Source organism: Alternaria novae-zelandiae, assembly GCF_023758075.1.
Source record: "Alternaria novae-zelandiae strain BMP 2774 chromosome Unknown scaffold_8, whole genome shotgun sequence".
Taxonomy (NCBI): Eukaryota; Fungi; Ascomycota; class Dothideomycetes; order Pleosporales; family Pleosporaceae; genus Alternaria; species Alternaria novae-zelandiae.
Window position 1 is genome coordinate 179,779 of NW_026056968.1, and position 22,884 is coordinate 202,662.

General features: G+C 51.7%; 5 protein-coding genes and 1 non-coding gene across 6 annotated transcripts; 5 read left to right on the forward strand and 1 right to left on the reverse strand.

Moving 5' to 3' along the window:
• Nucleotides 1-356: 356 nt before the first annotated feature.
• Nucleotides 357-1,607, forward strand: J4E88_004548 (uncharacterized protein; the record flags this gene model as incomplete). The annotated part of the gene is made up of 3 exons (XM_049398193.1): nucleotides 357-395; nucleotides 449-776; nucleotides 826-1,607. 3 exons carry the CDS (start codon nucleotides 357-359, stop codon nucleotides 1,605-1,607), a joined length of 1,149 nt encoding a protein of 382 aa, XP_049255754.1.
• A 1,378-nt stretch (nucleotides 1,608-2,985) lies between these two features.
• Nucleotides 2,986-3,089, forward strand: J4E88_004549. Its single transcript has one exon. It is a non-coding gene; the product is annotated as a tRNA-Lys (tRNA).
• A 1,351-nt stretch (nucleotides 3,090-4,440) lies between these two features.
• On the forward strand, nucleotides 4,441-6,213 carry J4E88_004550 (uncharacterized protein; the record flags this gene model as incomplete). Its single annotated transcript, XM_049398194.1, has 3 exons — nucleotides 4,441-4,972; nucleotides 5,020-6,029; nucleotides 6,085-6,213. 3 exons carry the CDS (start codon nucleotides 4,441-4,443, stop codon nucleotides 6,211-6,213), a joined length of 1,671 nt encoding a protein of 556 aa, XP_049255755.1.
• A 944-nt stretch (nucleotides 6,214-7,157) lies between these two features.
• Nucleotides 7,158-8,352, forward strand: J4E88_004551 (uncharacterized protein; the record flags this gene model as incomplete). The annotated part of the gene is made up of 4 exons (XM_049398195.1): nucleotides 7,158-7,163; nucleotides 7,212-7,544; nucleotides 7,594-8,111; nucleotides 8,166-8,352. The coding sequence occupies 4 exons, from the start codon at nucleotides 7,158-7,160 to the stop codon at nucleotides 8,350-8,352; spliced, it is 1,044 nt and encodes a 347-aa protein (XP_049255756.1).
• Nucleotides 8,353-18,164: 9,812 nt separating this feature from the next.
• Nucleotides 18,165-21,016, forward strand: MSH2 (MutS-like protein; the record flags this gene model as incomplete). Its single annotated transcript, XM_049398196.1, has 2 exons — nucleotides 18,165-18,320; nucleotides 18,374-21,016. 2 exons carry the CDS (start codon nucleotides 18,165-18,167, stop codon nucleotides 21,014-21,016), a joined length of 2,799 nt encoding a protein of 932 aa, XP_049255757.1.
• A 485-nt stretch (nucleotides 21,017-21,501) lies between these two features.
• Nucleotides 21,502-22,617, reverse strand: J4E88_004553 (uncharacterized protein; the record flags this gene model as incomplete). The annotated part of the gene is made up of 3 exons (XM_049398197.1): nucleotides 21,502-22,305; nucleotides 22,425-22,535; nucleotides 22,594-22,617. 3 exons carry the CDS (start codon nucleotides 22,615-22,617, stop codon nucleotides 21,502-21,504), a joined length of 939 nt encoding a protein of 312 aa, XP_049255758.1.
• Between the last annotated feature and the right edge of the window lie 267 nt (nucleotides 22,618-22,884).

The following is a 22,884-nucleotide window of genomic DNA, read 5'->3' on the forward strand; positions in this document are numbered from 1 at the left end:
GGTGCAATCAGCTGCCACTATTTCCGATGCCCGGCTGATCTAAGGTCGGGCGCCGTTTGGGGGCTCGACTCGCGTGTGTTACAGGACGGGCGGAGGACAGAGTGCGTCATTGGCAATGCGGAGGGGGTTGCGCTTTATTCTCCGCGCTTTTCTTTTCCTACTTCACTTTGTTGCATTATCGATTTCTGAAAAGGCAGTTGCTTGCGCGAGATTGAAAGGGTTGGAATCATAATCTGTCAAGCACGCACGTGTCGTCTTCCTAACGTGCAACCTCACCACGCCATCTCCTCGGCGCTTTCCACGGTTCGATATCGAAGCGGCGTACGAGCCTACTTGCTCACACCACCAACGTGACAATGAATTACGCATCATGGATCGAAGAGGAGAAACTCAAGGTATGCCCACTCCGCGCTTACTGTTGATCGCAAATCTAACACGTGCGGCTCAGAAAACCTTCATCGTGGCCACGTTGGCGTCCACGCTTGTCGGCACGTTCACGGCGTCTATGGGGCTATGGGAGCGCGTCTCAGACAAGCGCCAACAGCATCGACAGAAACAGCGCGACACGAAGCAAGATGGCGAGATCAAGGAGCTGAAGAAGCAATTCGAAGAGGCGCAGAAGAGAGCCGACGGTAGACAACAGGAGATCGATCGGCTGAAGAACGGTGGAGGGCGCGACGACGTAGGAAACAATTTTGAGAGGGATGGCATGATGGTTCAGAGGATGTATGACCAAGGTTATGGCAGGATGGGCAGCAGGTTCGCTCAGGGCGATGGTAAGTGGATTGCGCTGGAGAACTGGTATAAGACTGACCCCGCGCACAGCCATTGTCGAGAACAAACTACAAGCGCACATCATCTCCCTCCAACAAACCGTTATAAACGTCCTCCAAGATGCCCTATACAACGACCGCCAATTGACTCGCGCCGACATGTCCAAACTCATCGCCGCCTCCAACCAGGCTAGAGAAGGTTCCATGATCGCCCTACAAGAAGCGCAACAGCGACTAGGAGGCTCGCAAGTTGGCGCACCACCTCCACCCCGCCCCGCATCGCCTCCGCGCTCCCTTATCCCTTCACAGCGCGCGCCGAGTGCTATCATGCCCATGGATGGCCCCGAGCAACTCTTCTGCCGGTACGCTCTCGATCTACAATACATGCCCGGAAACCCTTTGGCAGCATCCTTCGCCCCGGGAGGCAGCTGCGCATGTCCTGCATGCGGCGTTCGCCTCGACGTGACCAGCGAAGACTTCTGGATGATAGGCAAGCGAACTCCCGTCACCATCTGGGACAAAACAACTGGCTATGAGCACGACATCATGGACACACGCGAGTTCCGTCTTGCTCAGCGCTTCGTCATCAAGTGCCATACCCCAGATGGCGAGTACGCGTGCACAATCTGTAGCAAGGGCAGAGACGTCGACGCGATTTGTCGGACAGTAGACAGCCTGGTCAAACACGTGGGAACATACCACGATGTCGGCGAACTGGAACAAGAAGTCGATCTGCGCGAGGTCAAGGTCGAAACGAAGAGGTTGAGTCTCCCTGCGCCACACGTACCCAGTCCGCCGAGGAGTGTTCTCAGGGAAGAGATGATCTATCGGTGAGCATTTGGCAATCGCCATGGTGAATCCTGTATCTTTGGGGGTTGTTTGTTTTATGTCACAGCAAGGCGTTGGGTCGCAAGTATACCTTTTTTGGGGGCGGTGGGCTGCATGCATGCATATTGCGATTTCCTCTTTTCATGATGTATGAGTAAACGATGTAACGGCAGCAATATATCCCATCAACAGTATACTTTTCAACGTGAAATACGAATATAGTCCAAGCTTCCATATCATCCAGCTAACAACAATGCTAGCCTGAGCCTCCTGAGGTACGCTTGGAGTAGGGAACCAGGCTGCGTTGACATGTCCAAAGTCGATACTAGATATGCACCAATCCTAGGCCCCAGCCTCGCACTGTCTCCAAAATTCTCAAATCCAGCCTCGCACTAGACGTCGATCAGAAAGCTTGTGTGAACGTCGACTTCACAAGGACGAAGCTCTGTGTTGGGTGAAGCCGTCTGATCCGAGCTGAGGTAGTGGTCTGTGCACGTGGGGACATGAGTGGATACGTCATCAGGGTGCTGCAGCTATGGGGTGTAAGGTGTCCACAAGGAGCACTACACTGCAACCTCAACAACGACTCTCGGTTTCGTTGAATCTTTTTCAGATACTTGCGATGTTCTTGCGGTCTTTATTGCTACATTGCACCAATACATTGAGCCACTCCCAGTTGATCCATCGCTCCCCGGGTAGCTACCTCAGCCTACCTGCGTCGCAACATGCCCCCCATTGTACACGTAGTACACTCAGCACATGAAGAACAACTGTATCGATCCGACCCGGACTTCATTGCTGGCGTGTTTCTACGCCGGATCTAAGATTCCAATCAACGAGCGGTCTGGAGTTCATAGGGCGTGCCTGCCTAGGTAGGCGGGGCGTGCGACTGGATGCCATGAGCCCCTGTTTACACAGCAGTAAACAGCCTCGCGGTCTCAAAGCTTGAGACCAGCAAAGACATCTTTCTGTGTGTATCCGGGGTCGAAACAGGAATACCTGACTTCAGAAGCTCTTTGTTGGTCGTGAGACACAGCTTCCTGCATCTACGCGCATCGGAGGCCCATATACCGCGGCTGAAGTATATTTAGTGAACAGTACCTTGCATCCGTAACACCAGCAAATCCCTCCGAACAGTAGAAGAGCGTCAGCATGATCGTTCTCGGTTGACAAGTCATGTAGGTTACACGCACGATGTTCGCCGGCCCTCCGCCGCCGGCGGCCCCACACGACCGCAAGAAATTTTCTTTGCTACCACAACCACCAATCCCAAACTTCAACAACTTGCAGCCTGGTTTGCTACAGCCTGAACGTTACTCTCAGGAAGCATCATCTGAGTATAGATACGTTTCAATGTGAGCTTCTTCCATCAAACAACAGCATCGCCCGGCTAGCTCAATCGGTAGAGCGTGAGACTCTTAGCTTTCACGTCCTAATCAGACTCGATTGGTTATCTCAAGGTTGTGGGTTCGACCCCCACGTCGGGCTTCCTTGTTTTTTGCGCTCTTGAGGACATGTGGTCGTCGTCCAGGAGTCGTGGTGTTGATTTTTTGGTGAATCTTTTTGCCAAGCACTTCCGCCAGTGCGAACCACAACAACCTATATCGCTAAGTCAACGTCTATAGGCTCTTTTCATACCTTCCATCGTCGCCTGTTTTGTCTGTTGCTAATTGCTAGGTGTGGTATGATGTTTATTTTGTGTAGTCAGGGTTACACGGCGCATTTCCCTATCTTGTAGGTTCACAGCTAACGAAGAACAAGCTACCTAGGTACTGTGACTAGACGCTGTCACAACGACGAACGTTATGCACGTCAGAGCAGCTGTCTCATCCGTTGTTATCGTGTGCGACATTCCTATAATGCCTTTGAAAGTACAATGTCGCAGACTTCAGACCAGAATAACACATGCATCTGTCAATATGTCTAGCATGAGGATAGTAACCGCTGATATGCACATCGTACTTGAGTGTAAGCCTGGCAGCTGATGTCATTCTTTTGATCTTTACATAGGCCGGCATCGGATGCATTGTTGACTTCAAGTTGTTTGGTGCAAAACCGCCCGGCAAGATCTGCCATGCTTGCAAGACGCATCAGCAGAGCCCTCATCAACGCATGTCATGATTACAAAACGGTCTTCCTCCAGTGAGTGCCCGCGCCACCTTTCCCCGCCTGTAGCGCCAGGTTCGTCGGCCCCATGATAAAAGGGCCGAACCTCCCATGATGCATATAGTACTACATGGGTCTTACATCCTCCACCCGTAGCTGTGCAACTGACCATATCCGCTGCAGGCGCTGCCAAGCTTGGTGTCACAACAAGACAGTAGCGATGAGTGCACTCTTCGTGCTTTGGAGCAATGTCAATGTGACGTCCACGTTGTATCGTGCGATAGGTATTGAACCTCCTGCAATCCCACATTTCCGCTTCAGGAACTGACCCCAGCCGTCCAACGGGCGTGCCGTACCGCAGAGATCTTGGCGGGTCCAGAACGGTGCCATGTCCGAAAGACCCCGTACCAGACTAAGCGGGGCACGCAATGTGTTACCACCTCTCACCGATCTAGTCCGAGACTGAGCACAAGGATTCGTCGAGGTATGGCCTGATGAACAAGACCAAGAACTGCAGGATTACCCTCCCGCACGCGATGCGCTGTGCCAATACACCCCGGATGAACTGCAGCTTATTCCTTTAAGCTACGCAAGAAGTCCAACAGTCTGCTATCCGTATAAGCTTCCCCTCATTGTCATCTCTTCCCCGACCGAACCTGCAGTGCAATCAATATTGTATCGGCTCCATCCTTCACATCCACCAGCGCGGCTGTGGCTCAAGTCTTATATCAACATGGGCTCCATCGAAGATATCCAAAGATTGTCCCTCAACGGCAGTGCTAACGGCACCAATGGCACGCACGTCATCGAACTCGACGCCCTGATAGTTGGCGCAGGTTTCTGCGGCGTATACCAGCTGAAGATACTCCGCGACGCAGGCTATAACGTCAAGCTCGTCGAGCACGGATCCGATTACGGCGGTGTATGGTACTGGAATCGGTACCCGGGCGTTCGTGTCGACAGCTCGATTCCCCACTACGAATTCTCCGACCCAGCACTTTGGAAGGATTGGACATGGAAGCAGAGATTCCCAGCGGGCTCGGAGCTTCGCGCTTATTTTGCTCACGTGGCGAAGGTGTGGGATCTGCGGAAGGATACCAAGTTTGACACATTCGTTTCGTCTGCGACATGGAGTGATGACGAAGCGAGGTGGACGGTGAAAACGAAGGCGGGCGAGATGTACAAGGTGAAGTTTCTTTTGTTGAACACTGGCTTCGCGGCGAAGCGACATATTCCCGATTGGAAAGGCATCGATTCTTTCAAAGGTCGGATCACATTGCCGTCGCAGTGAAACTCACTAACCTTTGATCAGGCACATTCCTCCATCCCTCATTTTGGCCTCATGAAGAACCTGATCTCCGCGGCAAGAAGGTGGCTGTTATTGGAACTGGCGCTACCGGCATTCAAATAGCGCAGGAGCTGAGCAAGACTGCCAGCCAGCTCACAGTCTTCCAACGGACACTGAACATGTCAATGCCAATGCGTCAAGTCGACTACGACCTTCCGCAACAAGCCATCGCCAAGCTTGAGTATCCGGACTTCTTCGCAGCGTTGAAAACACGCTTCTCAGGCTTCTCGTTTGAGTTCATCCCCCGCTCTACATTCGACGATACGCCAGAACAAAGGATGAAGGTTTACGAAGACTTGTGGAGTGAAGGCGATTTCAAATTCTGGCTTGCGGCTTATCAAGACATGCTTTTTAGCAAAGAAGCCAACCGCGAAGCATACAACTTTTGGCGAGACAAGACGCGGGCGAAGATCAATAACAACAGAGTCGCTGATACACTCGCTCCCATTGAGCAACCCTATTCCTTCGGTTGCAAACGTATCGCGCTGGAGAATGGGTACTTTGAAATGTACAATAAGTCCAACGTCTCTCTTGTTGACATCAGCGAAAAGGGTACGCCAATCCAAGAGATTACCGAGAAAGGCATCAAGACCACAGAGAAAGAACACGAGTTCGACTACATCATCAGCGCGACCGGTTACGATGCCCTTACCGGTGGTCTGAAACAGATCGATATCCGCGGTCCGTCAGGCGAGAGCTTGAGCGAGCATTGGAAGGACGGCGTAAAGACGTATCTCGGAATGGCTGTCGCAGGCTTCCCGAACATGTTTTTCACATATGGGCCCCAAGCGCCGACTGCGCTGTGCAATGGTCCCACGTGCGCTGAGCTGCAAGGCGGCTGGATCTTGCAGATGATGAACCATATGAAGGAGAAGTCGCTTCGTAAGATCGTGGCCCAGAAGGAGAGCGAAGATCAGTGGAAAGAGCTTATATGGAAGCTTGCAAATGCATCGCTGTTGCCCAGTGTAGATTCTGTGAGTTGCAACGAGCCAATGAATCAGGAATTGTGGTATACTAACGCTGCGATAGTGGTACATGGGAAGTAATATTCCTGGGAAGCCTAGAGAGCCATTGATGTACATCGGAGGTGTGCCGACTTATTACAAGACGATCAACGAGACGGCGGAGAACGGGTATACGGGGTTTGATCTGTCGTGAATGCGTGCTTTGTGACTGAAGTAGGTAGGCCTGTCAGGGTCGATGACGCGACTGGCTACCTAGGTAGATTCGGCTGGGTTCAAAGGTTGATGGAAATATTAGAGGTCTCATATACGCAATGTATGGCACATCGTGCGCAAATATGCTGCGTGTACATTACCTAGGTACGATGGTGACGTCGTCCGATGCTCACAGTTGGGGGCTGAGGGAGCTGGGAAATGCGCTGGTCAATGCGTGCCGGCCGTTCGGCCGCCCGACCCAGCCCCCGAATTTCTTCCTGCCACTGGGTCTACGTTCATCATTCACTTAATCCACAGAACCACGAAGCTCCACGACTTATCGCAAGTACTACATATCAAGATTTCGCATGCGATGCTGGTACCAAAAACCCTTACTGCTACGGTCACCCTGCGCCTAGGCCTGCCAGGTGCAATAGAGCCGACCCTCGTGCTTTCTGCCGCCCCATAACTAGGTAGTCTCCACCTGGACGTGTTCGGTATTAGCAGCCCAGTCTACCTACACTCTTTACCGAGACACGCCACCCGCGGCTGTCAAACCCAGATGCCTGCTGCATGAGTCCATGTGCACCATACATCTCGTCGTGTATGCGTCCAATCATTAGGTACAGGCCATTGTGTGCCAACCTGGGAAGGTATAAGTTACGCTCATGAAGGCCCCATTGTACCTTTGCAAAGCCGTCCCGTTCAAAATGTCTACCACTAAGAGCCGTATAGCTCAGCTTGCAGCTCATATCGCGCATCATACCCAACGAGTAGACGAGCACCTTTCCAAGAACAACTTACCGCACCCGTCCTTCAACGCAGACAGTCCTGCTGATCTCGAGCTACCGTCGGAACTTGAAGAGTCGCGAAATGCCGTCCTTGAAGCAACTCAGGAGCTGAACGATTTGCTCCAAACCCCAAGAGATCTGATCTTCAATCATCATGTCAGTATGGAACAAAAGGATGAGGCACGGCTTACAAACTGATGGCTGTCAGCACAACGCCATCTCATACCTGCAGTTCATCTCTCGCTTTGGTCTTGCGAACAAGGTGCCGATAGACGGGGAGATTTCTTTCAAAGATCTCGCAGCCACCATTGGTATTAACACCGCGGCGACCACCAGTATACTGCGGCTAGGCATTGCGTTTCGCATATTCACAGAGCCCCGTCCTGGCTTCATCGCGCACTCTGCAGCTTCACGACAGATGGTTAACGATACGCGAGTGTCAGATTGGGTTGCAGTGACTACAGAAGAACTGTGGCCAGCAACGCAAAAGCTCACTGATGCCTTGACGACCTGGCCCAAGGCCGCCGAGCCAAATCAAACTGTGAGTTTGTACACATGACTATATTATAGCATTATTGACAAGTCGCTAGGGGTTCTCGCTGGCCAACAAGACAAACCTGCCATTTCATGAGGTGCTCGTCCAGAATCCCGAACGCGCACGCCGATTTGGAGGTGCCATGAGCTCCTTTACCACTGGTGAAGCATATTCTCTGCGCCATCTGACAGACGGTTATTGTTGGTCTTCAATCGTCCCGGGGACTGTGGTCGATCTCGGAGGTTCTCATGGTGATGCGGCATTTGCTCTCGTTCGAAAATACCCAGGTCTTCAGCTCGTGGTACAGGACCTTCCAGGTGTGATCTCGAACTCAAAGACAGAGGAAGGGCTAGATGTGAGGTTCATGGCGCATGACTTCTTCGAAGAGCAACCTGTGAAGAATGCTAACTTATACTATTTCCGTTGGACCTTGCATAACTGGCCGGATATATACTGCGTCAAGGCGCTCAGGGCTTTGATACCCGCATTGAAGAAAGGCGCACGTATCCTGATCATCGATGCAGTGATGCCTCCACCTGGCGCATTGCCGAACGGCCTTGATCGAAAGCTCAGGTAAGCTCAAGCTGGTCGCAAAAGCCGCATCTGTGGTATTGACCTCTTATACAGGGCGATGGATTTGACAATGCTGGAAGTAGGCAATGCTAGAGAGCGAGAGTTGGAAGAGTGGAAAGCGCTACTTATCGAAGCCGACGCAAGATTCAAGTTTCACGACTTGCATCAGCCACCAGGTTCTGCACTTGCGATCTTCGAAGCCATATGGGATGAAGAACCCGCGAGCTCGAAAATCGTTTAATGCCACGTAGTTTGGTCTCTACTGCATCATTGCATTCATGTGCCAAGACTGTATCAGCATTGTAGCGCACAAAGAGGTATATGCACCCTTCCCAGCCGCATTTATTGCACATGACCGCGTGTTTGTTTGGTCATGTTAAATATAGAAGCTATCTAGGTAAGATCACGAAGTGAGCATTCGGGCCTTGAGGGCATGTGCTTGAACGGCCTTCAACTCTTGGTGTGCTGAGCACGTTGCGAGAACTTCATTTGAACTTCAGACCGCCGACAGCTATCTGAGCTCTTGACCATTGGAGTCTCATTAGCATTATATTCCAGTCTCATTTGTTGAATCCTCCCTCTTAGAGACCTAAGACGACATCTCTGGGAAGAACTCTCGACGCGGAGGTAAATCGAAGCTTAAATAGCTTCGAATGGACTCTTCTCTCTCCCACCGCGCCTCTTCTGTCTTGACTCTTGTCCCAATTTCTGGACTACCTATCTCTGTGCTACTACTGGAGGAAGATCTGGATTGGAGACAGGAAAGGGATAGCCCGAGCCAAGAACATGTACCCTCGATTCGGTGTAGCAATGGTCGAAGGAGAGGAAGATTTGCGCCTACTACGGCTAATGAGCTTTCAACCATGCCCCATGCAAAGATCGGAGTGGTAAAGTCTGGACCAGGATCAGTTATACTCTCCGGACTAATGCTGACTTTGGGCAAAACCTACAGGTAATGTCATCATAATTGTGCATAATGCCTCGACCAATCTCGATGAAAGTAACAAAACGTGCGATACCAGCACCGCATACTCTAGTCATGGTCAGCAAGAGCGTCATGATCATGGAACAAGGGAACCCACACTGCGCCCAATAAAAGAATACATGTCGCCGCAATACGGGTCTTCCAGTGCATCTGCAGTTGGCAAATGACCGGGATTGGTGAGGCCAAGATTGCAATGTCGGTGAGAAATCCACTGATCGATACAGCGTAGTAAAAAGGTAGTGGTTCAACACACTCCACCCTCGCGTATTCGAAAGAGGTCCAGAGTGTTCGCGGATCTCGGCACTGCAGGAGAATTACGAAGAAGAGCGATACGGCCCAGACTGCAATGACGGCGATAAGAATATTGTTGGCGAATAGGAAACGTGGATACACGTAGAAGACTCGTCGATAGAAGCATAGTACAGACGTCTTGCTGAAAGCCAGAGAAGCTAAGCCAAGAAGTTGCAGGGTATAATTTGTCTGCAGATGTTAGCGGCGAACGTCCCCTGTTGACAGCTGTCTCCACCTTCTCGTATACTTCTAGCTGTTTTGTGTACACTGGACCATTTGGCCCCTCGATGTTGGTTTGATGCTGTGCCATCTCCCCAAATTGGGTACCTATATGCTCGTGAGATACGGTAGACGTCTAGTACACAGTCACTAACCGATGACCTGAGCAACTGCCATGCCGATTGTGCATATCTGAATAGTGGTTAAGCCCTGCGTTTTGTTGCGAGACACAACGCGGAATGACTTACCAAGGCCGGGATTATGAGCACATCATCAATTCCGATGCGGTTACCAGATTTCGTATGCGCCCAGAATCTCAATACAACAGAGATGATAGCGAGGAGCATTAGCGTCAGTGACAATGCCTCGAACTTGGCCGGATTCCACGCCATGCAGCTGCAGGTTCATGCAAGAGCTGGTTAGCCCTCGCTAAAGTGCAGGTGGTCAAGAGGCACGGTACTACAACCATGTAACTATAGCGCGCTGGAAAAGAGGAGCGCTGTGTACTACGAGGAAATAGTAATTCGGCGATTGTTTATCGACGTCGTGTAACAGATTGCCACGTTGCAGAGCGCTAGGTACCTAGGTATCTATGTGGATTTTCATGTTGGATCGTGCATCGCCCACGCCGCACCAAGCTGCTACGCCTCGCGCAGCCGAGGCGAAGGGACCGCTCTCTTCTGTCGGACAACTCCACGGAGCACCCGTAACGTGTTCCGCCAACCGCTGCTTTAACGCCACGTTCCTCGGAAAGTAATCCAATGACAATCAGCTGCTCTTTAGTCATTCTTCGCATCGACCTTTCTGTTTACATGTCCGGTACTCAGGTAGTCAAAACATCGACGAGGTGTCATCGAGTTCCAGAACACGACGCGCTGATGCCGAAATTTGTGGAAAACACTGGAGACGCCGAGTCGGTGTGCGCATCCTCTGATGATGAAAGCATGCCGTTTCGCGGAGGCAGAGTTCGCGACCGAAAGAATGCCTCAACGCGACTTATCTTCATCGCTTGCGCACTTGCGTTAGCAGTTTTAGGGTTCTCTTACATAGAGTTGCGGGTTCGTTACGCCCGTTTAGATGCGGGATTTAAGTCTTCCAGACCAGAGCTCTTCCCTGGTAAGACCTCTGTTCCAGTCTGTCTGATCTAGCAACAGATGCTGACCAGATCTGGTAGCTTTAGCAAGGAGTACAGCGTTTCGTCGACATACCCGGGTTTTTCCATTGACCGTGGCGGGTACACCGTTTGCAGGCTTCCCAAGCCCGGAGCTTGATCAAGCGTGGCATGAGCTGCTTCAGGGTTCGCAGACCTAGTCTCTTCGCCTCTAAAACTATGGTATCACGATCTGACAAACTGCCAAAGGAACCGTCATCAGGGTCTCAGCGGAAGACCTCGCATACTACAATGTCACATCTTTGCCTTTAGCCGATGGCTCCGGTTTCGCGTCGGAGACTTTTATGACCCATGAACTTCATTGCTTGGTATGTACATCGATGCAGACGGCGATCTGTATATGAGCTCACGACACGCGCAGAAAAAGATCCGACAATGGATATACAAAGAGTCTTATTTCCAAGACGTGCAGGGTTTAGCCCGCAATGAGCTGGAGCGACACATTAGTAAGTACCCACGGTGTCAACTTTCCTTCACTTGTTTGACTGACCGTTTTCAAGACCATTGCATCGAGACTCTACGCCAGGGTATCATGTGCAGGGGCGATGTGTCATTGGGTACATACACATATCTTTCGGGTGGTGGCAATGACGTGACAGCTCGTAGCTGGGCCTCTCACCAATGCGTTGATTTTGACGCACTGATGGAGTGGACCAAGGCCCGATCTATCGATATCTTTGCTGAAGGGGCTCTGGTCAAGCCTGAGGATGTTGGCCCCGAACACTTCACGGAGAGAACCAAGCCACATATGTAGAGATAGTTGGTAGCATGCAGCTACTGTTCTTTGTCTACACCACATCACCCTCGCCGACAAAATTTAGTGCAAGATCGTGATTTTGGAGCGCTTCTTCCCTTGTAATGCCCCATTCGTCCGCCCAATCTGTGAGCTCCTCATAGTCTCTGCAAGTTCTTTCAGTCTGCCATCCGGAGATACCACGCGCAGTGTAGTTCATCATCTCCAAGTTAGAGTCCGCAAGGCAGATGAGGGACTGTCGGAGATATTCAAAACAATGGCGAACATGATGATGACTGGTGCGATGGTTCTTCTCACGAGATTCATCGCCCATCTCTACCAGCGTTCCATCGACAGAAGCCCAAAATGCTTGTCGGAGCATATTCTGACACACCGTTAGCTATTATCCAGAGTTACACTGACAAAGGTAGCTACTTGCTAAACAGTGCAATTCATGGAAAACGGCAATTCCTGCTACGTTTGGTGCAAGTTCCGGGTGTTGCACAAACCCCAATTTATCAGGGAACAAGGACGCCCATGCCGCATCACTCTCTTTGTCTGGGCGTTGAGGAAATGTCTTGTTAAACTGCATGTAATAATGCAAACCACCAGCAGGTACTGTCAGAATATGAGCTCTGGAGTATTTGGAAGGACGGTGTACATCATACGTATCGTAGTAGGTGTAGCGGCGTGAGCATGTCGCGACCCGAGTGAATAGCCAAGGCTTAGCGCCCCCAATGCGCCCAAAGCGAGCGCAGAGCCCTGTAAGATCTTTCGCAGCTTTGAACCCGGTCTTTCGTTGATTGTGTGGCCGACAGTATCGTTTTCAGACGAGGAAACCGGCAGGTAGCCCTCAAATTTCGCCATTTTGTTGATTTTCAGGACACAAAACGTGCATAGAGCCACATATGAATAAGTCCACAGCTGTTTTCCCAGTGCTTTCAATCATCAACTGCCGCGTGCTGCACAGATGTTCCTTCAAGGTGTCGGAGACACATTAAAGCAGCAAGTACAAGGCCGGTGCGCTGTCTAAGCCTAAGGATTCGGGAACTGTAAGGAGACTCCCAAATCAGTCGATGCAGCGTCTATCATATGCATGCTGTTGGTCAGCACTACAGACGGATGCAGGTGACAGCCTACGCGAGCGCCACTGAGCAGGAAGTAAGATTCGGCTGTTACTTCATTGGATCGTTTGACATAGCGATCGGCTAGCGTCAACGCCTCCACTGCGGCACGGCAGCCTCATGGTCAATGTACTCCGGAGAAATGGTGACCGTTGCAACGATTCAACCTTCGCATCGATACGAAGGATCAGTCGCTAGTTGACGTGTACAATGCAATGCAATGCGATGCGATGCGATGCGATGCGATGCCAGAACAGAATAAAGCTCAGCGAACATTCTCGATCATGTACAAGTCGGTATACAAGAAGCTCATCGCGTGGCACCCTAGCCAGGACGCTTCGATCCAAAGTCCAGAATAACATTCGAAATCTCTTACTTCTGACAGCGACAAGCATGCATTTCTCCACCCTCCTCTTCGCTGGCTTGGCAGCGTGTGGCTTCTATGCCAACGCTTTGCCTGTCGAACCCAAGCGCGGTAAGGGACAGCAGCATCCTCGGCCAATATTGAAGCTAATTTCGCGATAGATGCCGCTGCCGTTTCCGAAGCAGATCCTGCGCCGGGCTTCAAGCCTGTGATCGTATGGGAGCATACTACCAGCGACGACGATGATGGCATGGTGTATCAATGGCGCCGTAAGGACTAAAGTCCGAAAGTCTATGAAGATGTAAACGTGGCTATATCGTGGATGATGGGCACCTAGGAGGACGTTTTGTCACTTGTTTTGTACGCAGTATATGATTCGAATGAGAACACGACCCAGATTGAAATGAGCAGATGACGTGGGATGCCCGAGGTTGTATACAATGGATGTTTGAGCCGTTCAGGTTTCGCGAAAGCAGGGTCTCGACTGTGTTCGCGCCAACAACAGTGTGCGCATGGAGGGGTTGTGACAGCACGCCTTAAGCCTGTTTAAGTGTATGTTATCTGGTGATGGCTTGGAGGAAGGAGAAATGCGAAGCTTCCAGCGTGGAGATGTAAATAGAAAGTGGAGCTGCGGAGTTACCTCTTCGTCATTGGATCTTCGCACGCACGGACGCGCCCCATTTCACTTGGGTATGACCCTATATTCGCCTCAACACTGATGTGCGATTTAATAAAGCGAGTGCAAATTCGGCCTTCGTACCTGATGATACGGCAAGGGTATGATACCAGGTCTAGGACTAAGGCTGTCACCGAAAATGTGGTAAAGGTGCTGCATTTCTGACGAGGAAGACAATCTTGGAACGCCAATGAACCCCGAGTAATCTGATGCATGCGCGATGTAGTCTTGCATCTGCACACTGCCCAGGTGCGCTCGCGCCATCCCACACGTGGCAATTTGTGCCGCGGGGCATTAATACGCTGGGATCTCCTTACCTCGTAGCATTCACAACGTACTGGCGCCATGGAACACGAGACACTACTACCTTCCCATAGTGTATCACCTGGACAGGAATGCGATGATTTGGACTACGCGTACGAAGCCTCACCATTCCAATCCACTACTCAGAAGAGGTGCACAAAGGCAAAAATGACGGGTTCCAGATCGTGCATCGTCCTCTGCATAGCAAGTGTACTTTTTGGCTTCTTCGGTAGCTGGCTGTTTTGGATGGAAGTACCGATCAGTTCCAACACGCACACTAAAACAATCGAAACTACATGCACCACACCACTCATCCGTCGGGAGTGGAGAAGTCTGAGCATCGCGGAAAGGGACGCCTACATCGACGCGGTCTTCTGTCTCCGAACGAAGCCTTCGCGACTGAACCCGAATCAGACACTGTATGATGATTTCGCTTACGTGCATCACCGATTTGATGAAGAGAGTAAGTTCGCAGTACTTGTGTAGAGAAAGGACACTTACGAAGACGCTCAGTACACTTCGCTGCACCTTTCCTTGTCTGGCACCGGTATTTCATTCATACCTATCATCGCACGCTCGTGGAACAATGTCATTACACTGGACAACTACCGTACGGCTATTACCACATCAGCTCTTTCGTTTTGCTAACATCATATAGATATTGGGACTGGACTCTAGACTGGGAGGAGCTAACTTCTGCACCGGTATGGGATCGTGACCACGGCTTTTCTGGTAACGGTCTTGAGAGCCCGGAGCCCAGTATGTATTTCCCGCGCACCCATTGCGTCGAGGATGGCCGATTTGGTAATATGCAAGTCGCACGCGCTGGCCCGGTCTTGGTTTCTCACTGCCTGACCCGCGACTTTGGATCGGGAGAGCCGATCGCGAATTTGTCGCAACTGTTGCGACCTGAAGCGGTCGAAGAGCTTCTGCTTGAAGACGACTACTTTCGGTTCACACTGCGATTCGAGAATGGCCCGCACGTTGCGATCCCAAAGTTTATACTGGGGGACTTTCGGCTTTCGACGTCGCCAAATGGTCAGACAAACATAGCGACCACTTTTTGCCGAACCATCTGCTAATGATTAACAGACCCGATATTCTTCCTTCATCACTCGCAAATCGACAGGATTTGGTGGCGGTGGCAACAATACGACTCACCACGGCGACAAAACATGTACAAAGGTACTGTCAGGCCGAGATCAAAACAGCAAGCCAGTCTCGACGATAGGATTTCGATTGGAGGTCTAGCCCCGGATATCAAGGTCTCGGAGCTTATGGATGTACGATCAGGTATCTTCTGCTATACGTATTAGTAGCTCCGCAACTAGACCAACCAATATGATGATGTGACGAAACCTGATCGCTCAACAGTCCTAGCTGAACGCTCGGCTTGCGTATGAACCGTGCTGATGACAGCTGTTCGGCCTAGACACACCATACCGTGGATACGAGGTGATGGGAAAGTGAAGGTAGATATGTCTTATTAACTGATTCTAGCGGGGTATGTCCTTGCGCATGGAGATGACAGGAGCCCTCGCTCACGTTACCGAAGCCAAAGAGCTTGTGCGCACGTACCAGCATTGACGTCACCAGCTTGGCCATCACGAACTCAAACTGCGTCGCGAACTCCGACTATCTTCTGCAACCCAACCGCCGTTTTCTCAAACCTGCTCCCGACTTTCCGTTACATCCTTTCTTTCCTTCAGTCTTATCCATGCACTCAAGTCCTGCTGGCTTCTCGTCATCGATTCGTATCGCTGGCCGTCAATGGTAGTATCGTCGTGACCCTGCAGGTGCAAATACCAATAGAGGACCCCAACAAAGAACCCGCCGCCGACGATGTTGCCAAGTAGTGCAGGAGCGATACCTTTCCAGACATACATGTCGATGGTAATGTCTGGTGAGCCATGGAAGATGGCATTGGGTATCAAGAACATGTTGGCGACGACGTGATCTGATGCAATGTCAGCTAACTGTAAACGTTAACATGAACATGTGGTACTTACCAAAGCCCAGAGATACGAATGCAAACGTTGGCCACCATATCCCTACCACCTTAGAAACATAGTCGCGACCCGAACACCCGAGAAAGCAAGCTAGACAAACCAACCAGTTGGCGCCGATGCCTTTGAGAAAGATTTGGTACCACTCTGGCTCGACTTGTTTCTTGTAGGCGAAGTGAAGCGACTCTTCTCGATATAGCTTTCCATCGAACAGTCCACCATCTATTACAATGAATCAGCCCCAATCTTCCAGGTCGCTGCTGCTATCAGAGACTTACATCCGACGATCACACAACACACGAACAAACTTCCTGCGAGATTCCCAAAAAAGGTTACCACCCAATGCCTCAACATCCGCCAGATGCTGAGTCGTCGATGTAACGTAGCGACGGTTGTGTACATGAAGCTGCCAGTACAAAGGTCGCTTCCTGTCATCTGTACAATGACTAGACCGTACGGAAATACAAGCGCGGCAATCGTCTTGATTAGACCCGGAGCGTTCTCCTGGTACCATGGCGAGGTGTTGGTCGAGATGAGCGTTGCGCATGCGAAAGACAAGATCATGCCAGCGGAGCAGGCACTGAGGAAGCTCTTGTCGACACGCATATACGCCTTCTTGACGCCCATGCGCGAGACTATTTCGAAAGACTCCTGAGGAGTATAGGCATTGTTGGTTGGTTGGTGCATGTTGTGAGCCCGGTGTTGACTTGGTATCGATGAAAGAGTTGTCGGGACTGCATTAATAGGTGTTGCTGTCCCGGAGGAGGGGTTCGATTGGACATGCATTGGCAAGAGGTTATGAGGCAGTACATGTCTTGGTGATGTTGATCTGTGGGCCATGTTCAAGTCGTGGCTGAGGTGATTCGTAACGGAACTCACGACGCTGAGCAGCGGAGCCGAAGCAAAGTAATCAGAGTTTCAGCACCGATGAAGAGACGGAAGTATCCATCAAATTAAATACAGGAAGTCAAGTGTGACTCCTTACAACCACCCATCCCGAAAACCATCCGCGCGATCTCCACAACATCACCGAGGACCGAAACACCTACGGATACAAAGTCGTCCAATTTTGGCGCGCAAACACCTTGCTTATCACAAAGATGACAAAAAGTGCCAAATAGGGAATGCGGTACCGCAGGCTTGCGGCTCAACCCAAGCCCTTGGCGGCTCAACCAGCGTCAATGAGACCGAGAAGTTTGTCGCCAAGGTGTCTGGGCGCAACGACGCACGAGAAAGAGCCGCAACACTACGACTGCACCCGACGGTCGATATAATGGTGATGTGAGGGTGTGAGTAATCGTCTTCAACTTTGGGGCCCCGCACACACTCCGCATACACTCCGCATGTGAAAGAAAGGAGTGGCTGCGCAGGCACAACACAAGGTTGGGCATCATGCTCTTTTCGGGCGACTTTCCGTACCGCTGTCGTGGAGCGCCTGTATAGCCATAATACACCGATCTCGGTGTACTGACTGCGTAACGTGTGTAGTGTGTGTATACAACAATCTTACACGTGGCATAGAGCTCATTTCCTTCGACATCTCGCGCTTTTGCAACTCTCACACGGGTAGTGCATCTGATTTGGCATAGTCGCCGAGAGCGATGTGATTCTGTGCCCAAGATTAGAAAGAAGCTTCTGGGAGACGATCCCGACCGTAGTGGCTTCGAAGCGTGAAGCCTTGGGATCGATTCGCACTTCATCTTGAAAGCGCGGAGTCTACTATTGTAGACGCCCGCCTTCTTGATCCGTTTCCTTACCTTATGCGCTGCTGTAGCTGTCGTAGCTTGAGGATCGCTGCGCGTTTTATTTTCCAATGCTCTTTGTGTACCAAATCGATCTATCTTGCAGTTGCAGAGGGTATCGGGGCAGGGGAGGCGTGTTCGAAGGGGTTGGAGACGACTCCAGAGCGAACAGATCGTAGCTAAAGTGATCGTGATTATGATGAGCGATGACGAGCCTTAAAATCGGAGATGACTCTGGCGTTCGCGGGCATTTTGCGGAGGGTTGATGATGACGGCCTTGTGTGTCCTCGAGGAGCTTAGTGTTATCGATAAGACTAGCGTGAACTGGACGCGTCGACGCGCTCAGTCAATTAACGGCAGGCGCGCCCAATCATCGCCAACTTTTCCCTTCTTCCCTCTGTCGTCCCACCCCGCAATTGCCTTTCTACCGCATATCAACATGGCATCCCGACCGGAAATCAAGGAGGAGGATGAGTCGGGTTTCTGCAAGTTCTTCCGCAACTTGCCTGAGAAGGACGATGAGACGGTGCGCATCTTTGACCGCGGCGACTACTACAGCGCTCACGGCGAAGATGCAAAGTTCATCGCAAATACAGTAAGCACGAACGAGCTCATTGGCGTATGACTAAGATATTGACATACTCTCAGGTATACAAGACGACAGCCGTCATCCGAAAGCTGGGACGGGAACCAGGCCTCGAATCTGTCACCATGACTATCACCGTTTTCCGCAACTTCCTCCGCGACGCACTCTTCAGACTCAGCAAACGCATCGAGATATGGCAATCGACTGGCAAGCGCATGGATTGGAAGGTGGTCAAGCAGGCCTCACCCGGCAACCTGCAAGACCTGGAGGACGAATTGGGAGGTCAGATCGAGAATGCGCCCATCATATTAGCGGTCAAGGTTTCCGCAAAGGCCTCGGAAGCACGCAATGTGGGTGTATGCTTTGCAGATGCAAGCGTACGGGAGCTCGGTGTTACAGAATTCCTCGACAACGACCTCTACTCAAACTTCGAATCGCTGCTCATCCAGCTCGGCGTCAAGGAGTGCCTGATACAAGTCGACTCTACCAAGAAGGATGTGGAGCTGGGCAAGCTTCGGACGATTGCCGACAACTGCGGGTGCGCTGTGGCAGAGCGATCGCACGCAGACTTTGGCACAAAAGACATCGAGCAGGATCTGCCGCGGTTACTCAAGGATGAGCGAGCAGCCGGCTCGCTGCCATTGACAGATCTGAAGCTAGCTATGGGCTCAGCTGCATGCCTAATCCGGTATCTAGGGGTTATGTCGGACTCGTCGAACTTTGGACAGTACCAGCTCTATCAACACGACCTCTCGCAATACATGAAGCTCGACGCTGCCGCGCTGAAGGCACTCAACCTCATGCCAGGACCACGAGACGGCGCCAAGAACATGAGCTTGTACGGACTGCTAAACCACTGCAAGACGCCCACCGGTAGCCGACTGCTAGCACAATGGCTCAAGCAGCCGCTCATGAACGTCGAGGAGATTCAACGACGGCAGCAATTGGTGGAAGCCTTCGTCAACGATACCGAGCTAAGGCAGACAATGCAAGAAGAGCATCTACGGTCAATACCGGATTTGTATCGTCTAGCGAAGAAGTTCCAACGCAAGGTCGCAAATCTGGAGGACGTCGTGCGCGCATATCAAGTCGTCATTCGATTGCCTGGCTTCCTCAGCTCCCTCGAGGCGGTCATGGACGAGCAGTACAAGGAGCCGCTTGATGCAGAATACACGGATAAGCTCCGCCAATACACAACGGCATTTGCAGGTCTGCAGGACATGGTGGAGACGACCGTGGATCTCGAAGCGCTCGACAACCACGAGTTCATCATCAAGCCTGAGTTTGATGAGTCGTTGAAGACTATCCGAAAGCGCCTGGACAAGCTCAAGCGTGACATGGAGTCGGAGCACATGCGTGTGGGCGATGACCTCAACCAAGATACCGAGAAGAAGCTATTCCTAGAAAACCACAAAGTCAATGGCTGGTGCTTCCGACTAACGCGCAACGAAGCAGGCTGTATCAGGCAAAAGAAGCAGTATCAGGAGATCTCCACACAGAAGAACGGAGTCTACTTCACCACCAACACATTACAAGAAAAGCGTCGAGAATTCGACCAGCTCTCCGAGAACTACAATCGCACACAATCAGGTCTCGTCAACGAAGTCGTCTCAGTAGCATCGTCCTACGTCCCCGTGGTTGAGAAGCTCGCTGCTGTCCTCGCACATCTCGATGTCATCGTTTCCTTCGCCCACGTTTCCGTCCACGCACCCACCTCCTACACTCGACCAACCATGCACGCGCGCGGCACCGGTAACACCGTCCTCAAAGAGGCGCGACACCCTTGCATGGAGATGCAAGACGACATATCCTTCATCACGAATGATGTCTCTCTCGTCCGCGACTCAAGCGAGTTCCTCATCATTACCGGTCCCAACATGGGTGGTAAATCCACATACATCCGGCAAATTGGTGTCATTGCCCTCATGGCACAGATTGGCTGCTTCGTACCTTGCTCAGAAGCCGAGCTCACGATCTTCGACTGCATTCTAGCACGTGTAGGCGCGAGTGATAGTCAGATCAAGGGCGTGTCGACCTTCATGGCAGAGATGTTGGAGACAGCAAACATTCTCAAGTCCGCGACGAAAGAATCCCTAATCATCATCGACGAGCTCGGTCGTGGCACGAGTACATACGATGGGTTTGGTCTCGCATGGGCCATCTCTGAATACATCGTCAAGGAGATCGGCGCTTTCGCGCTGTTCGCTACGCATTTCCACGAGTTGACTGCGCTGGTAGACACATACCCACAAGTCCAGAATCTACACGTCGTGGCACACATCTCTGAAGGTAGTGCCCCTGCACCCGACGCCGACGGAGACGCAGACATGGACGCCACCGCCGTGCAAAAGAAACGCGAGGTCACCCTACTATATAAAGTCGAACCCGGTTTCTCCGACCAGTCCTTCGGTATTCACGTTGCAGAACTCGTTCGCTTCCCACAAAAGGTCATCAAGATGGCAAAGCGAAAGGCCGACGAACTGGAGGATTTCGCTGGAAAGCACGAAGAGGGCTACGTTCAAGCCAGTAAAGAGGAGGTCGAAGATGGAAGCCGCATGCTTAAAGAGGTGCTGTTGAAGTGGAAGGAAGAGGTAGAGAGCAAGGGCCTCACGAAGAAACAACAAGTCGAGAGGATGAGGGAGCTGGTCAAGGGGAACCCGGAGCTTATGGCTAATGGGTTCTTCAAGGGCATTCAGGCCTTGTGATTTTGAGTATGCAAGGCAATGGCGTTTCGGGATATAGCAAAGCTCTGTACTCGGGCAAGAGATCCGTTGTAGCTTTAGTCAGATTCGTGAGCGTATTAGCATGATACCAGTAATTTACACGTACCACAATCCATGGTTCTCGGTGTAGCGATGGAAGATATCCGACAGTTGAACATGGGAAGCCGTACAATGTGATACCATATGGGAGGGTTTTAGAGAACAGGAGCTTTCTGCATCGATAGCATTGCGCGCAACTCAGCAGCTGGCTATCTTGAAGAGTAGGAGGCTTGAATCACGACCATTACTATCGTGCGCCGTTCCTTACATTTGGACTCATCTCCTTGGTACTGTGCCAAAAGTCTTACTCTTAACATGATTCGTGCGCAGTCTGAGTACTCCTACCAGACTCGTCCTTGATGCGGAAACCTTAGATAGAAAGTCCACTGAATTCCAGGCCAAACAATCAGTTCCTCATTGTCATCGCATCACCTCTTCAACTCCGCAAACCTTCTCGAGAGCTCATCCACATCAGGAATCTTGCCCAGCCCATCCTCCTTCTTCGCCGGCTTCTTCGTATTCGCCTCGCTCTTCGCTACTTTCGCCGCCGCACTGCCCGGTAACTTCAACCTCGGCGCTACATTATCCGTACTGGGGCTGGGCGGAACGACTCGCAGCGGACTTTGCGGGCCCAGCTTTTTGGGCGTCGAGGCTTTCGCCAGCGCTTCCCTCTCTTCTGCCTTTTTGCTCGTGCTGTCGTCGGTCGATATGGGGTCTTCGAGATCAGCACCTGCTTTCTCTGCTACGCCGCCTGATGGCTCGTCGTCGTCATCGTCCTCTTCGTCCTCTTCGTCTTCACTCTTGGCGGTGCCGTATGGTACGCCGTAGAATCTCGCAATCTCCGTCATGTATGCCTCTACCAGCTCCTCCTTCGGTGTCTCGACCTTCAACTTCTTCATCACCCGTTCCGCAACACCCTCGCCTTCCATACTAGCCACCGCGACATCCTTCCCGAACTTATCCACCAACAGCGCCCTCACGGTATGCAGTTCCTTGATCTCGGTTCGCGGCGCGGCGTATATTATGCTACGGACGGCTTCTTCTAGCGCGGGGTCGAGGAGGGTGGAGGTAGATGCGGAGGTCGTGTTGGAGGAGGAGACTTGCGATTCGAGGAGTTGGGAGCGCGCGAGGAGAAGTTCGCAGTAGAGTTCGAGGATCTCGTGCAGTTCGGTGGTGATGTCGGTGCGGATTATGTTTTCGACGCGTATACGCGCTGATTGCACTTTGCCGACCTATGTAGAGGTCAGTTCTGGTTATGTAGAGGGCAACGCGGTGATGTCTGGATACGCGCGGTTGCCTTGCGCCTGGGCGAGGCGATGCGACAATTGCGTGCAAGGAGCTGGCGACGTACCTCGATCAGTTGCGCCATCTCTCTCCTCTGCTGTTTGACTTTGGCGCTGTCTTTCTGCTGGACCATGCGCAGTCGCGATATTGACAGCTTGAGCTGTACCTTGAGCTTGTTCTGCCCCGCATTAGCTGGCAGTCGCGACAGCCGTGTCCAGTGTCGCGATGGAACGTACGACTAATGAGACTGAAGGCGCCATCTTGTCTGGTCGGCGATAATCTCTGAATACGTGTGGTAATTGCGATTACGGCGTTGTTGATTGTCGTGTCGGCGTCTGGTGTTGGCTGGAGCTAGTGGTTGGGCTGGGACGTGGAGGCGGGACACGCGCAGGCGTAGGGATGTCTTGGTGGGGTTCAGCGGCTTGGATTGTGGCGGTGCACTGGGCTGATGACGTCTCGCTCAAAAAGAGATGGTCTATTCGAAGCACCGATTGGCTCTCAAACTCTATGTATATCTTCATCATACA